At 36.6% G+C, this 20,306-nt stretch overlaps 1 protein-coding gene across 1 annotated transcript in view; it reads left to right on the top strand.

The window, feature by feature from the left end:
• Positions 1-426: 426 nt before the first annotated feature.
• Positions 427-20,306, top strand: part of PDZRN4 (PDZ domain containing ring finger 4) — a 371,850-nt gene continuing 351,970 nt past the window's right edge. Inside the window, exons 1-3 of the mRNA XM_019934147.2 lie at positions 427-2,200; positions 4,572-4,658; positions 6,527-6,634. Of these exons, the coding sequence (XP_019789706.1) occupies positions 1,565-2,200; positions 4,572-4,658; positions 6,527-6,634 (831 nt within the window). The 5' untranslated portion in view covers positions 427-1,564. The remainder of the gene's footprint in view (positions 2,201-4,571; positions 4,659-6,526; positions 6,635-20,306) is intronic.

Here is a 20,306-nt window from a genome sequence, read left to right as displayed (position 1 = left end):
TGACAAATGTTACTTTATCATATATCTGTATGTATAAAATATGAAATATAGCTTTTTATTTTGAAACAAGTTTAAAAACATATCAAATATTTGGCAAGCCACCCCAGGATCCTCACTTGCTATTGAACTACTCTAATGAAATCTCCTCTTTCAAACAGAAAAAAGGCTCAGAAGATCTTATTAGCCTCTACTATTAACGTTTGCTAATTCTTCAGTTAGTGCCAAGGATTTAAAGAACAAAGTCTGGAGCATCTTTCATGTGTTTCAACTGATACATTTTGGCACTACACCAAAGTACTTGATTTTCTGGGAACAATGAGGAATCATCAATGACTAATTTAGGAAGCTCATCCTAAGTTATGTGGAAGTAGCATCAGGATAATGGCAATAAGTGGTGTGTAGCCCGGCCATAGGGTTGCTTTGCATTCCTAAGGTTCAGAAGATGGTGAAGGAAGCTGGGGCAGGAGGGCTTGGAGGGTTCCCTTACTGCATGTTTTCTGTAAGGCCTGGCTGCTACACACTTTGAAGAGTCAAACTGGAGGGAGGGGCAGTTTGACCTAAATTGTATATTCAAGACAAATAGAGGCAAGCAGTTCATTATTTTATTGCCATTATTTCACTTCTTTCTTTCAACATCATTTCCTTTAATTCTCATTTCCAGGTGCCCAAATGATCACATTCCCATTCCCAAAGGTAAAATGCCTGTGGAGGTAGAAGACGGATGGTGTGGCGATTGAACCTGCAGTCAGACTGCCAGGTAACAGAATCCTAGCGTCCTCCCGCCGTAGGAGATCTTGAAGGGCGGTTCAAGTTCTCCCTAAGAGGGTGGTGTCCTAAGGCGAGCACCTGGGCCTTTTCCCGGTCTTTGCTGTCAGTCATCATCCCGCCTCGCTTACACTCACCCGATTTCTGGATCGTGATTTGAGAAGCCGGGCTCTGTAGATACCTCACAATGATTTCCTTCGGTTGCAGACACTTAGCTGATGGTTTTGTAGTTGATTTGAAAGAACAGAAGTGCATCGATTTCAAACACGTTTATTGAAGAACGACTGAGTGCGGGACGATGATTCAGAGGAAAACCGAACAAATATCCTGTTCTTCCGGAGGGAGCTTTCATTCTGTTGGAGTTGTGTTGTTTCTCAACACCCGCGCTGTGCCCATTACCAGCTCTGCCCAAGGACTGCTTGAATCTCACTGTTCAGGCAAACGGGCACACAGCTTTCCAAAGGACCACTGTAAGCTGGCCTCAGCTCTCCGCAGACAAAATTTGAAAGAACATAAATTGCAGAGCAGCGAAGGAGTGGGCAGGTTGGGAGTGGGGGGTTGGGGGGGAGAGAGGCCACTGGAGGTGGCGTCTATTCGTATCAATACGGCAGAGTCAGGGGACCTAGTCGGAGCCAGAAAACTTCAAGCCTAACAAACTCTGAGATCACAATCCCTCACCCTTCTTCCCTCCGACGAGCCATCGCAGCGGGTGCACTGTCCCTGGGGTAGTTCGTGGGGGGACAAGGGGTTCGGAGAAAGTGGACTCCTCGTTCCCTCCCCCTTTTCCCCCATCCCTACCATGGGCTTTGCCCTGGAGCGCTTCGCCGAAGCGGTGGACCCGGATTTCCAGTGCAGGCTGTGCGGCCAGGTGCTGGAGGAGCCCCTGTGCACGCCGTGCGGGCACGTCTTCTGCGCCCGCTGCCTGCTGCCCTGGGCGGCGCGGCGGCGCCGGTGCCCGCTGCATTGCCAGCCCCTGGCGCCGGGCGATCTGTACCGGGTGCTGCCTCTGCGCAGCCTCGTCCAGAAGCTGCGCACCCAGTGCGACCACCGCGCCCGCGGCTGCGGCCACTCGGTCGGGCTGCGCGTGCTGGCGGCGCACGTCGAGCGCTGCGACTTCGGCCCTGCCCGCCGCCGCCGCCGGGGTTGCGTCTCCGGGCCGTGCGGCCGGGGCAGCGGGGACGCGTCCGCGCGGGGGGGCTGCGGCTCAGCGCCCGGGATCCGCCGCGGCGGGACGCCGGGAGTCCGTGGCGGGAGCGGGCGGGCGCCAGGGCCTCAAGTCCTGTCCTGGAGGCGGCGCGAGAAGGCGCTGCTGGCGCAGCTCTGGGCGCTGCAGGGGGAGGTGCTGCTCACGGCCCGCAGGTACCAGAAGAAGTTCACTCAGTACATGGCTCACGTCCGCAACTTCGCCAGGGACCCGGGCGGCGGCCGCGGCCGGGTAAGTACTGAGGGGTCGGCACCCGGGGAATGGTCGATCGGGGTGGAAAGGGGAACGGTTCTTTCTGGCACTTCAGAATTCCTTCGCAAAGTGACATCCTTCTTTATGTGGTAGGAAGAAGCATCCATCGCCCTGATCATCCTATCATCCTATATTATTACTATCTTTCGAGTGCATTAGTATTGCAGTTTACAAGGATTGTCCCCTTTCCACTTATATTGGGATTGGAAAAGAGTTAAACAGATTAAATTCCAACTTTTCGTCGGAGAACGAGGAATTAGGAAAACTCCTTTTCCCACCCAGACCCTTGCTTCCCATCTTTCACTCTCCTGCCTACCCTCTCTGCGTATTTTTTGTACCTTCGGCCTCGGCCTGAAGCCAGTTAGAGAAGGAAAGCCAGGTAGCGAGGACCTCTCCTAACCTGCCTCCCCTCTCCCGCTGGCTAGCATCCCGGGACGTGTCATTACCACACCTTTGGCTCTGCATGACTTAGTTTCCCTACCAAACCACCCATATCAGCCACTTTGTGCTCAGCACAGGGACTCAGGGATACGGGAAACCAGGATAACTTGGAGTTAAGAAATTAAGAGATGGGATTTCTTAGACCTGCAGGGTTCTTTTCATCACCCCGACCTTCCCTAAATAGTTCTTAAGTGCTTCCAGATTTCATTATTAGTGGAACGTGAGTGGGTGAGTGTGAGACTTGGGGAACCTAGTCTGAGAGCTCACATCTATCTGCGCTCAGACTAGCCGTGTGACCTCCCGGGATGTTTCCCTTCTTTGTCGAGGTTGCTGGCCCTGAACTGTGTTCATGGACCGCTGGCTTTCTGACGGAATAAACAAGCCTCTTTGCAGCGGCTCGTGACAAGAGGCTTGTTTATAAAGATGTTCCTTCTCTTCTGAAGGACTTCTGCACAGTGTTTGACATTGTTGGCCGCTGCCATGGTGAGCAGGGATTTAGCAGAACATACACTCCGTTCAAGGAGCTGTTTTCATTCCCCAGCCTCCTGGGGAGGAGCAACCCAGGGTGATGCCCATTTGGAACTGCTTTGCATAGCCTCCAACTCAGGCACCGAATTTAGAAGCTTCTGTCCTTGAACCTAAAAAGGATTATTGAAGTGTGAGAGGCTGAACTGTTTCTACTCTGATAAACGGAAGCACACACTTATTAAAAGTTTGGATGCTCTCTATGATTCTTTCTCTCTCATATTTACATCCACATAAATTTACAAAAATGGGAGGACCAGAGAGAAGCACAGAAGTATGGTCTGTAATACCAGTTCAGGGTTCAAGGTCCTGGGGAAGCAATGGTTGGTGGAAAGGAGCAAGGCTAGATTATATGACAGAGAAGTCCATGCAACAAGTTGAGAAGTCAAGCTGTGGTTCTGAGAAGTGAGGCAAAACTGACCATGATCTGCAGACTGCTTACCAAAAGGCTTCTCCGTGCTGCTCAGTAATGTTTTCCCACTACCAGCAGGGGCTGCTGTGCACACTGCCTGGGAAAAGTTCCTGGGAAAAGGTGGTGATGATGGTAGCAGTGGTGATAATGTTTATGGAAATTTATCATTCTGAAGTAATTGCCAAATATGTAATTTCCTAGAATAGTTAATAATATGAATAACCATGAATAAAATTCATATAGCCTTGCACTATTTCATCTTACGTTTAAATTGGTCTTTTTTAACAAGTAGATTTGTAGATATAATTCCTGTTTGTTTAACTGTTATTTGGCCATCAGGAAAGCAATACATACTGCTTTAGTTAGCATAAATCCTCTCTTTTTAAAATTCTGCAAAACCAAATAAAAATACCATTTAAAATTACGATTACTGTAACCTACAAAATCCTGTATTTCAGTAGCAATGTGAATATTAATGTTGAAATAAATTTATAAATAGCTCACTATTATTTGCATCCCTTAAGATTTTCCAAAGTGAAATTATTACATAAAATAATTCTTAGATTCTTTAACAATTTATTTTACTCATCTGGAGGGATGAGCCCTACCATGGGCTAATGGAGGGAAAAAATAAGGATACCTGCATGGTCGAATCAGAAATCTGTTTAAGTTACAGTGGAGTCAGAATCAGATGCTGAGTTAGGATAAAAGCTGCATGTATAAACATGCAAAGCCATTTAGTCATTTTTGAAAATAGTTATTTTTCTCACATGCATGGTTGTTCCTTCAAATACATACTTTCAAAGTAAATTCAGGAAGAAATTAACCTCCCAAATTCAGCCATCCTTAATTTTAAGATTTTAAGGTTTTCTCTTTTTCAAATCAATTTATTTACAGTTAAAAAACACCTTTATTGTAACATTTTTTTTTATATTTTTTAACTAGTCAGTTATTTTATCCCTTTTCTTCTAGGATGGAGAGCATAAGCCATTCACTATTGTGTTAGAAAGAGAAAATGACACTTTGGGATTCAATATTATAGGAGGCCGACCAAATCAGGTAACCCACCCTGTTAATGCATAACTCACTCTTTGCTTAAAATAATAGAAGACTTAGTTTTCATTTGTGGATTTTAAGTAAAAAAAAACAAACAAACAAAAAAAAGAAGGTTTAATCTTTAAAATAGTGCTTGTCATCAAAATGCAAATGTTCCAGTATAAATATTCCAGAACAAACGGAGAATTTTTTTGAGAAAAATAAAACAACAGCTAACAAACTTTGCTACTTAAAAAAAAAAAAGAGTACATTTCACATTTTACCTACATCATACAGCCCTGTTGGCAAATTTCTTAAATAAACCTATTTCACAATAACACATATAGGCAATTTCTACTTGATAATCTTAGACAGGTATATTGCTTGCTTGTACCTCTTATTTATTATGTCAAATTGGTCAGTTTTCAGATGCTAACACAGACCAGGCAGTTTATAAAATATCTTGAATGAATGAATGAAGAGTTAAAATAAGTTGAAATGAGGGATAATTGTTTTCACAATTACATAGGTAATACCATGTCTAAAAAAGATAGTTGATTTGATATATTTTTGGCTCCCCAAATCAAATTTTTTATTAAATTGAATAATTTTTTCTACATTGATGCCAATTGTTTTCAAAATGCATGAGTTAACAAACTTATACCAAATACTGTAGTTGCAATGTTCTTTCATATCCTTCAAATAGTACATCAACTTAATTTTCATCCTAACTAGGAAAGGTGGTGAAGTTTTTAAAAAATCATGTTCTTTCACTTTCCAGTCAGCTGCCATGAAAGTTTTGCATCCTGCATTGCAGACGTTGGCCACAGAAACTGTCAGCATTGTTGGACATATGCTGTGTTCAGGCCAGGATGGCAATGACATATTTCCTCTTTGTATTCAGCATTTCGAAAACCTAGCAACTAATGACTGTTGTATTCTGTTTCTAGAACAGTTGCCATTTATTATGAAAAGATAAAAGTCTTTTCAGCATATCATTTTTGTTTTCTTTTCCCGTAAGGAGTATTTTTATAAATGCTAGTAGGGTGTTTGACATTTAGATGACACTAGACAATTTTAAGAGCCTCTTACAATTCATGTTAAAGAAGGCTGATTAAGGAGAAATAATTTTGTTTAACTTGCTATAAAGCGAAATGACATTTAAAATTATACAGTGTATTATTATAGAATGTTGGACATTTTCCCTAAATAAGTTTTGCAGGGTAATTGGTTTTCTGTGACTTGCTAAAATGTCCTATATGTATGATATTGGCTATGTGTTTGAGGTTTAATTAATCATTAGTCTCATTGTACCTGGAACTGTGTGAAGATTAGCTTTGAATGGGTTCTCCTACAATTTGGAGTTGATCTTTTGGGATTTTATACTTGAGTAAGCTCCTAGTCTCCCCTGTGAATAGATACAGTCAGAGCTATATTTCCAAATCTGTCACATCGTGAGGCTAAGTTATATTTTCAGAACTATGACCACATTTCAAACCAGTTATATAGTTAGGCTGGATATGCTTTTTGTTTTCTTTAACTTATAGCCCTTTTTAATTGCTATACCTCTTTATACATGAGACGTTTTATAAATAGTACTTAGAAGCCCATTGTTATCATTGTTCATGCCCTTTCCCCATAGCTTTTATGTATACTGAAAAACATGAGGTAACTAGATAATCTTGTCAAAGATGTTCATTCATTAAAGCTGCCATCTTGATTAATGACTATTTGGTGTTAAGTAAGTTAAAATTCAGTACCAAATCTCCAGCTAAGAAAGAGAATTGCATGTTTAGAGAGGCTTGTCAACGTTACATTTACTAAATTGTTTTTTATCCAACTTAAAATTTTGTTTACATCTTTCTTACTGCTAAAGGTTTTATTTTTTAAAGGATAATCAAGAAGAAACACCAATGGAAGGAATTTATGTTTCAAAGATTTTGGAAAATGGACCTGCTGATAGAGCAGATGGCTTGGAGATTCATGACAAAATCATTGAGGTAAGACAATAATAAAGCACAAATAGGATCTGTGGAAGAAATATTTGGACATTTAAAACTTCCAAACTTATTGCTTTTCCTTGGTGTGGTACTTATTAGAGTGTATATCTAACTAGAGTGTATAACTAACCTGTTTTAATTATTAGATATTAGAATAGAAGAGTGAATCACCCAGAATTTCCAAATGTGTTAATGAATATCTCCATTTTAATAAATTGTTTTTCCCCATGAATTATAAAGATAATTGTGTGATTATTAAGGGATTGATTTGTTATAACATCTCAAAAAAGGATGATAAATCTCTGCTGAAGAACACTTTTGACAAGTAAATATTACTATCTTTAAACCTGTAATTAGTATGTTATATGTAGAATTATTTATACATTCCCTTTTTACCATTTCTTAGTTTAATATGGTTATCTTGTTCATGTATCTTTTACATGAAAAAAAAAAAGCAGCTATTGCAAAAACTTGGTGGGAACTCTTCATTTTCTCTAATGTACATTGTGGCTGTATTGTTTGTATTTAGGGTTGACAAAGTAAATACTCACAAGTTAGTGAAACTTGAGCTGTGATAATAGAATTTGGGTCACTGCCATTTACCGCCTCAGTGCTTTTCAAATTTTAACTGGTTGAGATAGTATTATTTGGCGTAACTGAAAATTAGGTTAGCTTTGTCAATGGAGTTATTTCCAATGTATTAGTAAAGACATAAATAGAAATTTGGAAGGTATACTTGACTCCACTATTCTTTTGGAAAAATTCTGTTCTTTCTAGATTATATAATCATTTGCACTACCTTTCTGAATGTCTATATAAACTATCTGGATGGAGACTGTTTTTCTTTATTAAACTTTGAATAAAGTTTTAGATGTTCATTTATCATTTGTGCATTAAAAAAGTTGAATTTTGAATAATTTGACCTAGAATGAGAGTGAAGAGTAGAGAAGAGCCTATCGTTTGTTGTTGACTCATAACATTTAAAAATTAGCTGATTAGGCACTTTGGGGAAGAGAGAGGAGTCGCCTTTGGCTGAGAAATTGTGGTTTTTATCTGAAGAGGTCTCTTGCATCAAGGTTTTCTCTTTCCAGTTTTGTAGCCAAGAAAGTATGGAGCTACTTTCACTGATGCTATCCAGTTTGTCGTGACAATTTGCCTGGTGGAAACATTTACATGCTACAGTTTCTAAAGTTAGAATTTTTCTGTTTCTACTCATGTTTGTGCAGTACTATAAAGGACAAGATAACTTAAACAAAAAATTGTTCTTTTTACTTTCTGCCTTATTGCTAGCATTTTGGTTTTTCCAGTTAAATGGAAAACAAATGCCTACATATGCTACTATTAGAAGGGCTGATGGAACTGGATATGTATATTCAGCTAACACACACACTCACATATACTCATAACAGAAACACATACTGGGGATTTAAAAATAATTTATTCCAGCTAGGTAACAATGTTATGTATGCTTCCTTAATGTTGCATGGAAAATGAGGAAGAAGAGTTTGTCTTTTATATTGTGATATAACATATTTTTTAAAAATTTACTGGTTTTGTTCATGTATAGATGTACTTTTATAAAAACTATGGTTGATTAATCAAGTGCGTCTTTATATCTAATACTGTTACAAATATATGTCAAAATAACCTTATTTAAATAATATAAGATACAGAGCAAAGAGATCAACCATGGAAATCTAAATTATAATTTATAACCAGCTGCAGTATTATTATTTCACCTTGATGTGCATATATTAGCTGCTAATGACAAGAGCTTGAAATTTGCTTCAGTGATAGAGATTTATCAATGTATCCTTTATGCAAGGGTAAATTGGTATTATGCATATTTTTATTATAGCTCTGTAATGAATTCATGTGACCACATTTGCAGTTAAGAAATGAGTTAGGTGGTATACATATTTCTGGAATGTTGCCTGTTAAACAGCATAAAATATTTTGCAAGGAAGATTATTAGAAATAAATCTCTTATATTTAGTTGTTCAGTGATGCCATCAACTTTTTTAAAGTGATAGATATTTGTGTGACCTTATTTCATGTACATATGTAAATAAGCATGCTTGTTCTTATGCATATATATGTGTAAATATCCCTATGTACCAATTAAAGTAAGAAATATTTGATTCTTGTCAATTATTTTAGTTCATCTACCATTATGGTACCAGTCAACTTTACAGAGTTTATAATAATGGGAAACTGATAAGAAATATATTGATTAATTTAAAATATGCAGAGACAGAAAAACAGATTTTATATTAGAGGAATTTCTTTTCCATTTTTTTGTTCTCAGTGATTTGTTTAGTGAGCTAATTTAATGGACTGTTTTTTTTTTTTTCAGTTTTTGAATTTCAAATGGCCTTGCTGATTTAAACCTAGTGCAACAAATAAATTTGTTTGCAGAATAAAGTACACAAATAGGTCATATATTATGAACTACCCATGTGACTTAACTCCCACAGTCTGACACATTACTAAATGCCTTGAATTCAGTGATATGTAACTTAAATAAAAAATAGAAACTGTTAGATAATTTATTTTTTACTTAAATCAAGATATACTAAAAATATTTTGTGTAGTTAATTGCTTAAAGCACTCATTACAGCGTTTATGAAATAAATTTATAAAATAAATTTTCATAAATCACTCATTTAAAGGAGGAAATAGATATGTTAAAAGTTTGGTTCTACTAATACTTAAAGAAATTTTAATAACCCTAATAAAAATATTAGCTATAACAATTTTGTTAAAATTTAACAGAAGACAAATACTCCAAAAGTATTGCTTTTTAGTATTGCACATTCTACTGAAGGTGAACTCAAGAATTATAAAAGCAAAAAATCATAGTCATGAGGTAAACCCATGTCATATTTTTCACATAATACAAGGCAAATTTATTTTTGGAGCCAGTCTCCATGAGCAGTCATGTTTACCAGTTTCAAGATGTTTACACGTCCACATTTGTTAAAATATTTATGTGTGTAGATTCAGAAAAGACATCAGTTGTGATAGTTCAGTTACATTAGGTGTCAAAGTATCACCGGAGACTGAAAAGACAGATGTTGTTAAAGACATTTTGAAACATCACAGAAGTTCACATAGACCAGGAATTCACCAGAGTCTACATCTGAATAAAAGCATCTTTTACAAGCTGTTTTTCACCCTTTCAAGGCTCAAAGGACCACAGAAGATCCTTGATACTATCAGAGGCTTTGAAACAATTTTATGCAGGCAATACCATTACAGTCCTTATCATCATGTTAGGATGCCTGAGGGGTATGTGGGAGGGAGTTGACAGTCAAAGTTCACTGCTGCCGTCAGCAACTATTCCTCTATTATTATTTCTGTGATGCTGATAGTGGGCTACACAACTATAACCCCTAAGTGAGAAAGTGAATAGAGGGGAGGATAGTCATTCATGGCTCTTTGTTCACATTTTCTTCTCCCTCCCCCAACCCCCTTCCTGAGTTCCTACCAACGCCCTGTGACTGTGACAGGAAAGTCCATCCTTCTTTCAGCTTCTGGAGACCAGGGAGTTGGGGTGGAGTGCTGTGAAGTCTTTGAGAAGAACAGTTTGAAGCAGAAAGCAGAGTTTTCTTTAGTGTATACATTAAAATCTATTCTATTTATTTAGTTCGAAATTCATTATGAAATGCAACACACAAGACATTTCCATTTACTTTAGAAACAATTCCCACATGGAATAATGTCAGTGTAGCACTTTCTAGAAAGTACTGAGTTTAGTACTAGCAGAAAGAACTTTACAAATATCTCTACAAGAACTTCTTAACTATTCCAGACTGCCAACTACAATTTCTTTTAGTTCTGTAATGGTAGACATTCTGCATTCTCTATCACTACTTTCTCCTCCACTAAAGTGTCAATCTTTGGTGGGTATCATGTTTATTTGCCCAAGACTCTGCATAGTTTTGTTGTAGCTATTAACAGAGGAAATTTAAATGCAGATCAGACCTAAACATTCAGGAATGCTTTTGAATCAGTTCTTCAATGTGGCACCCCTCTATGTGCCTGATGGCGCAGTGTAATTTACCACTTCATAAAGCAGCCATGCTAATTTGTTTATGCATTAGAAGCATTTACAAGTTTTGTAGGTCACTTGTAAATCTGGTGGGCAATTAGAATTTTTGACAAATTGCTATTTAATTCAAACATATCACTGAATTTGTCAATAAAATATTATCCTCACACATCTTTAAAGTGTATTTTAACTGTTCAAATAACATTGACTGATTGAAAGAATTAGGAAAGAAAGCAATCCTGTTAATGCAAGTAAAGAAGTACATTGTAATGAGTTTTGTAATCATGATTACATTTGTAATACATGATTGTCATTATATAAATTGTATAATTTAATGTATCTTGAAAAGTACTGTGGTGCAGTAAGAGCATGAATTCTGAAATCAAGGAGATCTGGCTGGAATTCCTGTCCTGCCTTTTAAAACGTGTGGCCTTGAATAAGCCAGCTGTGCCTCAGTTTCTATGCCATTCATACTTACTGTGTGCACATAATGCCTGGCACAGGGCAGATTCTTGGAGCCTGCTATCAGAGTCTGATGTGTCTCATTCAGCTCATGCAAGTAGTTTTGCTCTCCAAAGCAGACAGACAATGCAGGGAGAGGAAGGGGAGTTGTATTTTTCTTTTTGAAGAATTCAGATCACTCTCTCCAGCTTTCAACCATTCCCATTTCCATAGGCACCACAGTTTGAATGAGTAAATGTAGAAAGTTTTAAGTTGTACATTTCACCCAGTCATATGGACCTCAGGTGCAGAAAGGGCTGTGGGAGAAAACTTTACACTTATGATTTAATTCAGTCATTCAACAAGTATTTTACTAACTGCCTATATGTGTCAGGTGGCATACCCTATGTTGTGGAAATAAGACTCTGCTCTTAAGTAGCCCGTGGTGTAGAGGTCCTGTTTTCTGTCTATACAAGGCAAGGCAGGCCTTTATGTGAAACTACTCTTTCAATTGTTATGAGCGTAAATGGACATCACCATCTTGTCTGAGTGGAATGACACTATGGATTTATTCTAGTTTTCCCATTGTCCTACAGGTAGTTCAATTCATTTTGAGACATGATAAGGAAGGGGTTAGTAAAAGAGTAGAATCTGTGGATGTAACATAGCAATGTGGTTTCAGGAGGAGGTGCAGGCCTTGAACTTGGGTCTCGGCCTTGAATTTGAACTGGGTTATCTCACAAACGTTTCTCAATTTTTCTTATTCCCAGTTTTGTGCCTATAACTATGAGGGTAACAATAGCTAGTCCCTCAAATTTTCTATCCAGTTAATCATAGTATTTTGCCACTCCACTGAGTTTCCATTATTGATAAATACAGTTTTGTTTAAAATGTAGTTTTATTTTAGCTTACAAAAGAAAGGCTGGAAAGGTCTTTAAAACCTTGAGATTTAGTGTGTTAAGCATTGCTTTATCTGTTTTAAATTTATAAGATATGAACTTTGATTTCTTTTTTTTTTGAGTACTAAGCTTCTGAGAAAGTAAACAGGGTCACCACATATGACTATGCAGTTTGCGCACTACATAACTGCATGTGATGTCCCTGTCAGTAGGTCTAACTGTGGCTCCCCTTTCCCCTTTTGTTCCCTGCTACAAAAATCCTCAACAGAGCACTTATAACATTTATTTTTATTTAGGTGATTTTTATTAGGTATAATTGACATACAACATTATATTAGTTTCAGGCATATGACAGTGATTTGATATTTTGTATATATTGTAAAACGATCACCACAGTAAGTCTAGTTGAAATCATCACCATACAGTTATAGAATTTTTTCCTGTGATGAGAAGTTATAAGATCTACTCTCTTAGCAGCTTTCGAATATGCAACACAGTATTATAACTATAGTCACCATGCTGTACATTACATCCCCATGATGTATTTATTTTATAACTGGAAGTTTGTACCTTTAGACTCCCTTCACCCATTTCCTCTACCCCTCACCCCCAGCTTTGAGAACCACTGAACAAGCTGTTCGCTGTATCTATGAGGTTTTTTTTTTTCAGATTCTACATATCAGTTAGATCCTATTGTATCTGTTTTTCTCTGTCTGACTTATTTCACTTAGCTGATATATATATATATATATATATATATATATATATATATATATATATATATATCACAGTTTCTTTATCCATTCATATATCCATGGACATATATGTTGTTTACATATCTTGGCCATTGTAAATAATGCTGCAGTAAACATGGTGGTGCATACATCTTTTTGAATTAGTGTTTTTATTTTCTTTGGATAAATACCCAGAAGTGGAATTTTTGGATCATATGGTAGTTCTATTTTTAATTTTTTAAGGAAACTTCATAATGTTTTTCATAGTGACTGCACCATTTACGCTCCCATCAATAGTGCACAAGGGTTCACTTTCCTCTACATTTTGGCCAACATTTGTTATCTCTTGTCTTTCTGATAATAGTTATTCTAACAGATGTGAGGTGATATCTCATTGTGGTTTTGATTTACATTTCCCTGTTGTTTAGTGATGTTGAGCATCTTTTCATGTACTTATTGGCTATCTGTATGTCTTCTTTGTAAAAAAATATGTGTTTACTTCCTCTGCCCATATTTTAATCAGATTGTTTGATTTTTAACTGAGTTGTAGGCATTCTATATATGTTTTGGATATTAACCCCTTATCAAGTATATGATTTGCAAACATTTTCTCCCATTCAGTAAGTTGCCTTTTTGCTTTTTCTCCTTTGCTGTTCAGAAGCTTTTTAGTTTGATGTATTCCCATTTGTTTATTTTCACTTTTATTCCCTTTGCTTTTGGTGTCAAATCCCCCCAGAATTGTTGCCAAGACCAGCATCAAGAACCATATTGCCTATGTTTTCTTCTTGGAGTTTTATGGTTTTTAAGATTTTACATTCAAGTCTTTAATCCATTTTGCATTAATCTTTGTGTATAGTGTAAGACAGTGGTCTGATTTGATACTTTTGCATGTGGCTGTCCAGTTTTCCCAGAACCATTTACTGAAGAGACTGTCCTTTTCCCATTGTATGTTCTTAGCTCCTTTGTTGTACAGTAATTGATTATATATATGTATGGGTTTATTTCTGGGCTTTCTATTCTGTTAATCAATGTGACTGTTTTTTATATCAGTACCATACTGTTTTGATTACTATAGCTTTGTAATAGAGTTTTTAATCAGAGAGTGTGATGCCTTCACCTTTGCTCAAGCAAAGGTTAAGATCACTTAAGATTACTTTGGCTATTTGAGGTCTTTTGTGATTCCATACAAATTTTAGGATTGATTTTTCTTTTTCTCTGAAAAATGCTGTTTGAATCTGTAGATTGCTTTGGGTAGTATGGACATTTTAACAACAGTAATTCTCCCAATCCATGAGCACAGAATATCTTTCCATTTATTTGTGTTCTTCAATTTCTTTCCTCAAAGTCCTATAGTTTTCAGTGTACAGGCCTTTCACTTGTTCAGTTAAATTTATTTCTAGGTATTTTATTATTTTTGATGCAATTGTAAACAGGATTGTTTTCTTCATTTGTCTTTCAGATAGTTCATTAATACTGTGTAGAAATGCAACTGATTTCTGTGTATTGATTTTGTATCCTGCAACTTTACTGAATTTATTTATTAGTTCTAACAATTTTTGGTGGTGTCTTTAGAATTTTCTATATACAATTGACTGTCTGTATACACCAGTTCTGTATCTGCAGATTCAACCGTGGATTGAAAGTAAAAAAAAAAAAAAGAAAGTTCCAAAAAACAAAACTTAAATTTGTCATGCACCTGCAACTATTTACATAGCATTACATCATACTTAGAATTATTTACATAGCATTTACATTGTATTAGGTATTGTAAGTAATCTAGAGATGATTTATATATATGGGAGAATGTACATAGTTTACATGAAAATACCATGCCATTTTATATATGGGAGTTGAGCATTCACAGATTTTGGTGAGGGCTGGAGCCTAGAACCAATTCCGCATGGATACCAAAAGATGACTGTATAAAATTATGTCATCTGAATATAGTGAAAGTTTTACTTTTTTCTTTCCAATTTGCATCCTTTTTATTTAATTTTCTTGTCTGATTGCTGTCTGATTAAATCTTCCAATACTATGTTGTACAATAGTGGTGAGAGTGGGCATCTTTGTCTTGTTCCTGATCTTAGAAGAAAAGCTTTCCTCTTTTTACCATTGAATATGCCATTAGCTGTGGAACTGTCATATGTGATATTTATTATGTTGAGTTAGGTTCCCTCTGTACCTACTTGCTTGAGAGCTTTTATCATAAATAAAATGTTTACAGTTTGTCAAATGTTTTTTCTGCATTTACTGAGCTGATCATATGCTTTTATCCTTCATTTTGTTAAAGTGGTTTATCACATTGATTGACTTGTGGATACTGAATCATCCTTGCACCTCTGGAATTAAGTCCCACTTAATTATGGTGTATGATCCTTTTAATGTATTGTTGAATTCAGTTTGCAAATATTTTGTTGAGGATTTTTAGATCTGTGTTTATCAGGGATATTAGCCTATAATTTTCCTTTCTTTTGGTATCTTTGTCTGGTTTTAGTATCAGGGTAATATTGTCCTCATGAAATGAGTTTAGAAGTGTTCCCTCCACTTCTGTGTTTTGGAAGAGTTTGAGAAAAATTAGTATTAATTTTTCTTTGAACATTTGTTAGAATTCACCAGTGAAGCAACCTGGTCCTGGACTTTTGTTTGTTGGGAGGTTTTTGATTACTGATTCAATCTCCTTACTTGTAATCAGTCTGCTCAGATGCTCCATTTATTTGTGATTCAGTCTTGGATGGTTGTATTTCTAGGAATTTATCCATGACTTCTAGGTTATCCAGTTTGTTGGTATATAATTGTCCATAGTAGTCCCTTATAATACTTTGTTTTTCTGTGGTATCAGTTGTAATGTCACCTCTTTCATTTCTGATTTTTTATATTTGAGTCCTCTCAATTTTAACTTTTCAAGAACTAATTTTTTGTTTCATTGATATTTTATATTGTCTTTTTGCTCTCTATTTTATTTATTTCTGCTCTGATTTTTGTTATTTCTTTCCTTCTGCTAAATTTTGTTCTTTTTCTAGTTTCTTGAGTTGTAAAGTTAGGTTGTCTATTTAGGATATTTATTCTTTCTTGAGATGGCATTTATTGCTATGACCTTCATTTTTAAAACTACTTTTGCTGCATCCCATAAGTTTTGGTATGTTGTATTTCCATTTTCATTTGTCTCAAGATATTTTTTTAAATTTCTCTTTTGATTTCTTTGTTGACCCATTGGTTGTTCAGTAGCTTGTTTTGTAATTTACACATATTTGTGAAATTTCTAGTTTTCTTCTTGTAATTGGTTGCTACTTCAATACCATTTTGGTGAAAAAAGATCCTTGATGTGATTTCAGTCTTCTTAAGTTAGTTAAGACTTATTGTGTGGCCCAATGTGATCTATCCTGGAGAATGTTCCATGTGCACTTGAGAGAATGGCTATTCTGCTGCTTTTGGATGTACTGTTCTGTGTAGATCTGTTAAGTTCATCTGATCTAATGTGCCACTTAAGGCCAATGTTTCCTTATTGATTTTCTGTCTGGATGATCTATCCATTGTTGTAAGTGGGGTATTAAAGTTGCCTATTATTATTTTCTTTCTTTAGGTTTGTTAATATTTGCTTTATATATTTAGATGTTTCTATGTTGGGTGCATAAATATTTACAAATATTTAATCCTCTTTGTGTGATTGACCCCTTTTTCATTATGTAATGCCTTTCTTTGTCTTTTATTTTAAAGTATATTTTGTCTGATATAAGTATAACTACCTTAGCTTTCTTTTGGTTTCCATTTGCATGGAATATCTTTTTCCATTCCTTCAGTTTTAGTTTGTGTGTCCTTAAGTGTGAAGTGAGTCTCTTGTAGGCAGGATACAGATGAGTCTTTTTTAAATTTTTATTTTATTGAAGTATAGTTGATTTACAAAGTTGTATTAATTTCTACTGCACAGCAAAGTGATTCAGTTATATATAAATAATATATACACACACACACATTCATTTTCATATTTTTTTCCATTATGGTTTATCACAGGGTGAGTCTTGTGTTTTTATTCATTTAACCACTCTGTGTCTTTGATTGGAGAATCTAGTTCATTTACATTTAAAGTAATTATTGATAGTTATGTACCTATTTCCATTTTCTTAATTGTTTTCTGGCTGTTTTGTAGTTCCTCTGTTCCTTTTTTCTTCTCTTGCTCTCTTCCTTTGTGGTTTGATGACTTTCTTTAGTGGTATACTTAGATTCCTTTCTAATTATCTTTTGTGAATTTACAATAGCTTTTTCCTTTGTGGTTACCATGAAGCTTAAATACAACAATTTATATTTACAACTGTTTATTTTAAGTTGATAAAAAGTCGAGTTTGAATGCATTCTAAAGTTCTATATTTTTACATTCCTCCCACCCATGTTTTATATTTTTGATGTCACATCTTACATCTTTTTCTCTGGTGAATTCCTTAACAAATTATCATATATAATTATAGTTATTTTTAGTACTTTGTATTTTAACCTTTATACTAGTTTTATAAGTGACTAATTCACTATCTTTACTATATATTTACCTTTACCAGTGAGATTTATATTTTCATATTTTTTCTTGTTACTAATTAACACCTTTTTCTTTCAGTTTAAAGAAGTCACTTTAACATTTCCTGTAATGCCAGTTTAATGGTGACAAACTCATTTAGCTTTTGCTTATCTGTAAAGCTATTTATTTCTCCTTTAATTCTGATTGATAATTTTGTTGGGTAGAGTATTCTTGGTTTGAAGTATTTTTTCTTTCAGCACTTTTAATATATCACATGACTCCCTTCTGGCCTGCAAACTTTCTGCAGAAAAATCTGCTGATAGTCTTGTGTGTGCAACAAATTGGTTTTCTCTTGCTGCTTTTAAGATTCTCTGGTTGTCCTTAACCTTCGACATTTTTAATTATGTTTCTTGGTGTAAGTCTGTTGGGGTTCATCTTATTTGGTACCATCTGGGTTTCCTGGATCTGAATGTCTGCTTCTTCACCAGATTAGGGAAGTTTTCAGCCATGATTTCATCCAATAAGTGTTCTGCTCCTTTCTCTCTCTTCTCCTCCTGGGACTCCTATAATGCAAATGTCATTTCACTTGCTGTTGTCCCATAGGTCCCTTAAACTATCTTCACTTTCTTTCATTCTTTTTCCTTCTTGCTTCTCTGATTGGGTGAGTTTCTTTGTCCTGTCTTCAAGTTCATTGATTTTCTTCTTCTGCTTTATCTGGTCTGCTGTTGAACCTTCTAGTGTATTTTTCAGTTCACTTATGGTATTCTTCAGTTCTTTTTAGTACTTGTATTTTCTATTTTTTTATCTTTTTGTGAATTTTTCACTGTGTTCCATCCAGTCTGCTCCCAAGTTTGCTAAGTGTCTTTATGATCATTACTTTGAACTCTTTATCTAGTAAGTTACTTATGTCTGTTTCATTAAGGGTTTTTTTTTTTAGGTTTTATCTTATTCTTTCATTCTCTCGTTCTTCATTTTGCTTGATTCTCTGTGTTAGTTTCTATGCATTAGATGAAACAGCCACCTCTCCCATTTTTGAAGTGTCGGCCTTGTGTAGACAAACCTTAGTGTTCAACTTTGCTCTAGCTCTTGGCTGTCTCCCAAACCTTTGTGATTGTCCAAGCATTCCTATTTTATTTTTAATAGCTGCCAGTGTTGCGGGTGTGCCAAGACCAGTTATTGTCCCAAAGGGGAGGCTCTCAGTCATCAACTAGATTCAGGCTGATTGGAAGCCAGACCCTCAGGCAGCAGTTTTGAGAGTACACAAATATATACAGTCCTGTTGGACGACAAGTGTAAAGTCTGCTGGCCATCAGTTTCAGGTGATGTATAGGTGTCATTTGGCAGCAGCTGCAAAAATCAAGGCACCACACAAGGATATAAGCCCCTTTCTGGAAGATACCAGTGAACAGGAATGAAGCAGAGGGAGAGTGCAAAGATTATATCCGCAGCATCAGTTCCCTGACAGCATCTCTGTTGGCCCCTTTAAGTATGCCAAACCAGAAGCCTGCCTCACAGGCCAAACTTCTGGATACACAACTAGGCCTCTTTCTCAGAAAGACTGGACACGTTTCAGTCTGCTATCTGTGCAGTGCCCTGGGAATGGCAGCTTGCCAAGAACTGTCTCTCCAATTGTTACAGTCCCATGGGACCCAGGAACACAAGGCTCCCCCAGTCTCTAGAGCCAGGCAATCAAGAGGTGTTCTCTGGATGATAGCCACAAAAACTAGGGTACCTGATATAAAAACTGGTGCACCAAACACGTGTAGAAGCTTTCCTTCAGGAGTTACGGGCACCCTGGTGTGTTTCAGAAGGACAGTACAAAAATGGCACCCTCTGAAAAAAAGAAAAAAAAAAGATGGCTCCCGCTGTCTTCAGTATAAAGATGGCACCTGCTCGAAACGAAAAGAAAAAAAGATGGCAACTGCCGGCTTTAGTGAGGCAGAAGGAGAGCAGAAAGACGGCACCCACAGCCTCTGCCCCTGGATAGTATCCCAGCAGGTCTCTGCCACTCAGACCAACATTTTAAAATTAGCAAATGAGTCTCTTTTAAATAAAGGCTGGGCATCTTTTTGCACAACAAAGGAAACCATAAACAAAATGAAAAGACAAACAATGGAATGTGAGAAAATATTTGCAAATTTTGAATGATAAAAGTTTGTGCTACTCAGGATATCTGAAATTAACCCAGAGATAACGCCATTATGATTCTCAAGTGTTTATCATTTCCACCTGGACAAGCACAGTAGCTTCTTGAGTAAACTTTGCCCTCATCCAGTCTCTACCACGTCAGCTCAACTTACTTACTACTGGCAGAGTTGTTATTTTTTTACTCCTTTGCTGCAGCCCCTTCATTATCATTCTATTGTCAATAGGGTAAAATTCTAATTTATCAGTGAAGCAAAAAAGGACCTTCAAAATCTTTTTCAATTTTCTTTCTTAGACTCGCTACTGTAGTCACATGAAACTCCTCCCCTTTTTTTAGGTCTCTCTGCCTTTCCCTTTTACTTGGTATTCTGGCCTTCCCCCCACTCCACATCTCTTCTTTCCCTGGCAAATTTCTGAGTATCCTCAAGAATCCTCCACTCCTTGAAGCCCTTCACAATTCACTAAGGGGAATTATTTTCTTCTCTTCATTGCCAGTAGATTTTTATACCTCTCACTTTCGTAGCACTCTTCATAAGCTTTGCTGTTTATTTATTGTTTGGTGTTCTTCCCTGACAAATGTATGGATTTCTTAAAAGTGGTTTAGAATTTTATTGGACTTAATAGTTCTAGCACCCTTCCTGCTCTCAGCATTGTGTCTGGTAAACCAAAGTTTCTCTGTTATTTATCTTTGAATTATGGAATAAATGAATGGATAGACCTCAAGCTCAAAATTTTTGGCATTATGGTCTAGATCTAACGATTTTTCAGGTGCCAGGTGGGCAGCCCCTGAAGGCTATCCCTGTTACACCCTGTTCCTTCTCTTTGCATCTTTATCACAAGGTCAATCAGAAGTTGAAAGATTCACTGTTTCTTAAGTTTTAAAATCCCTAAAATA

The sequence above is a fragment of the Tursiops truncatus genome, chromosome 11, assembly GCF_011762595.2.
Source record: "Tursiops truncatus isolate mTurTru1 chromosome 11, mTurTru1.mat.Y, whole genome shotgun sequence".
Lineage (NCBI taxonomy): Eukaryota > Metazoa > Chordata > Mammalia > Artiodactyla > Delphinidae > Tursiops > Tursiops truncatus.
Note: the sequence above shows the minus strand (reverse complement) of the source record. Positions and strands in the feature narration are given on the sequence as shown.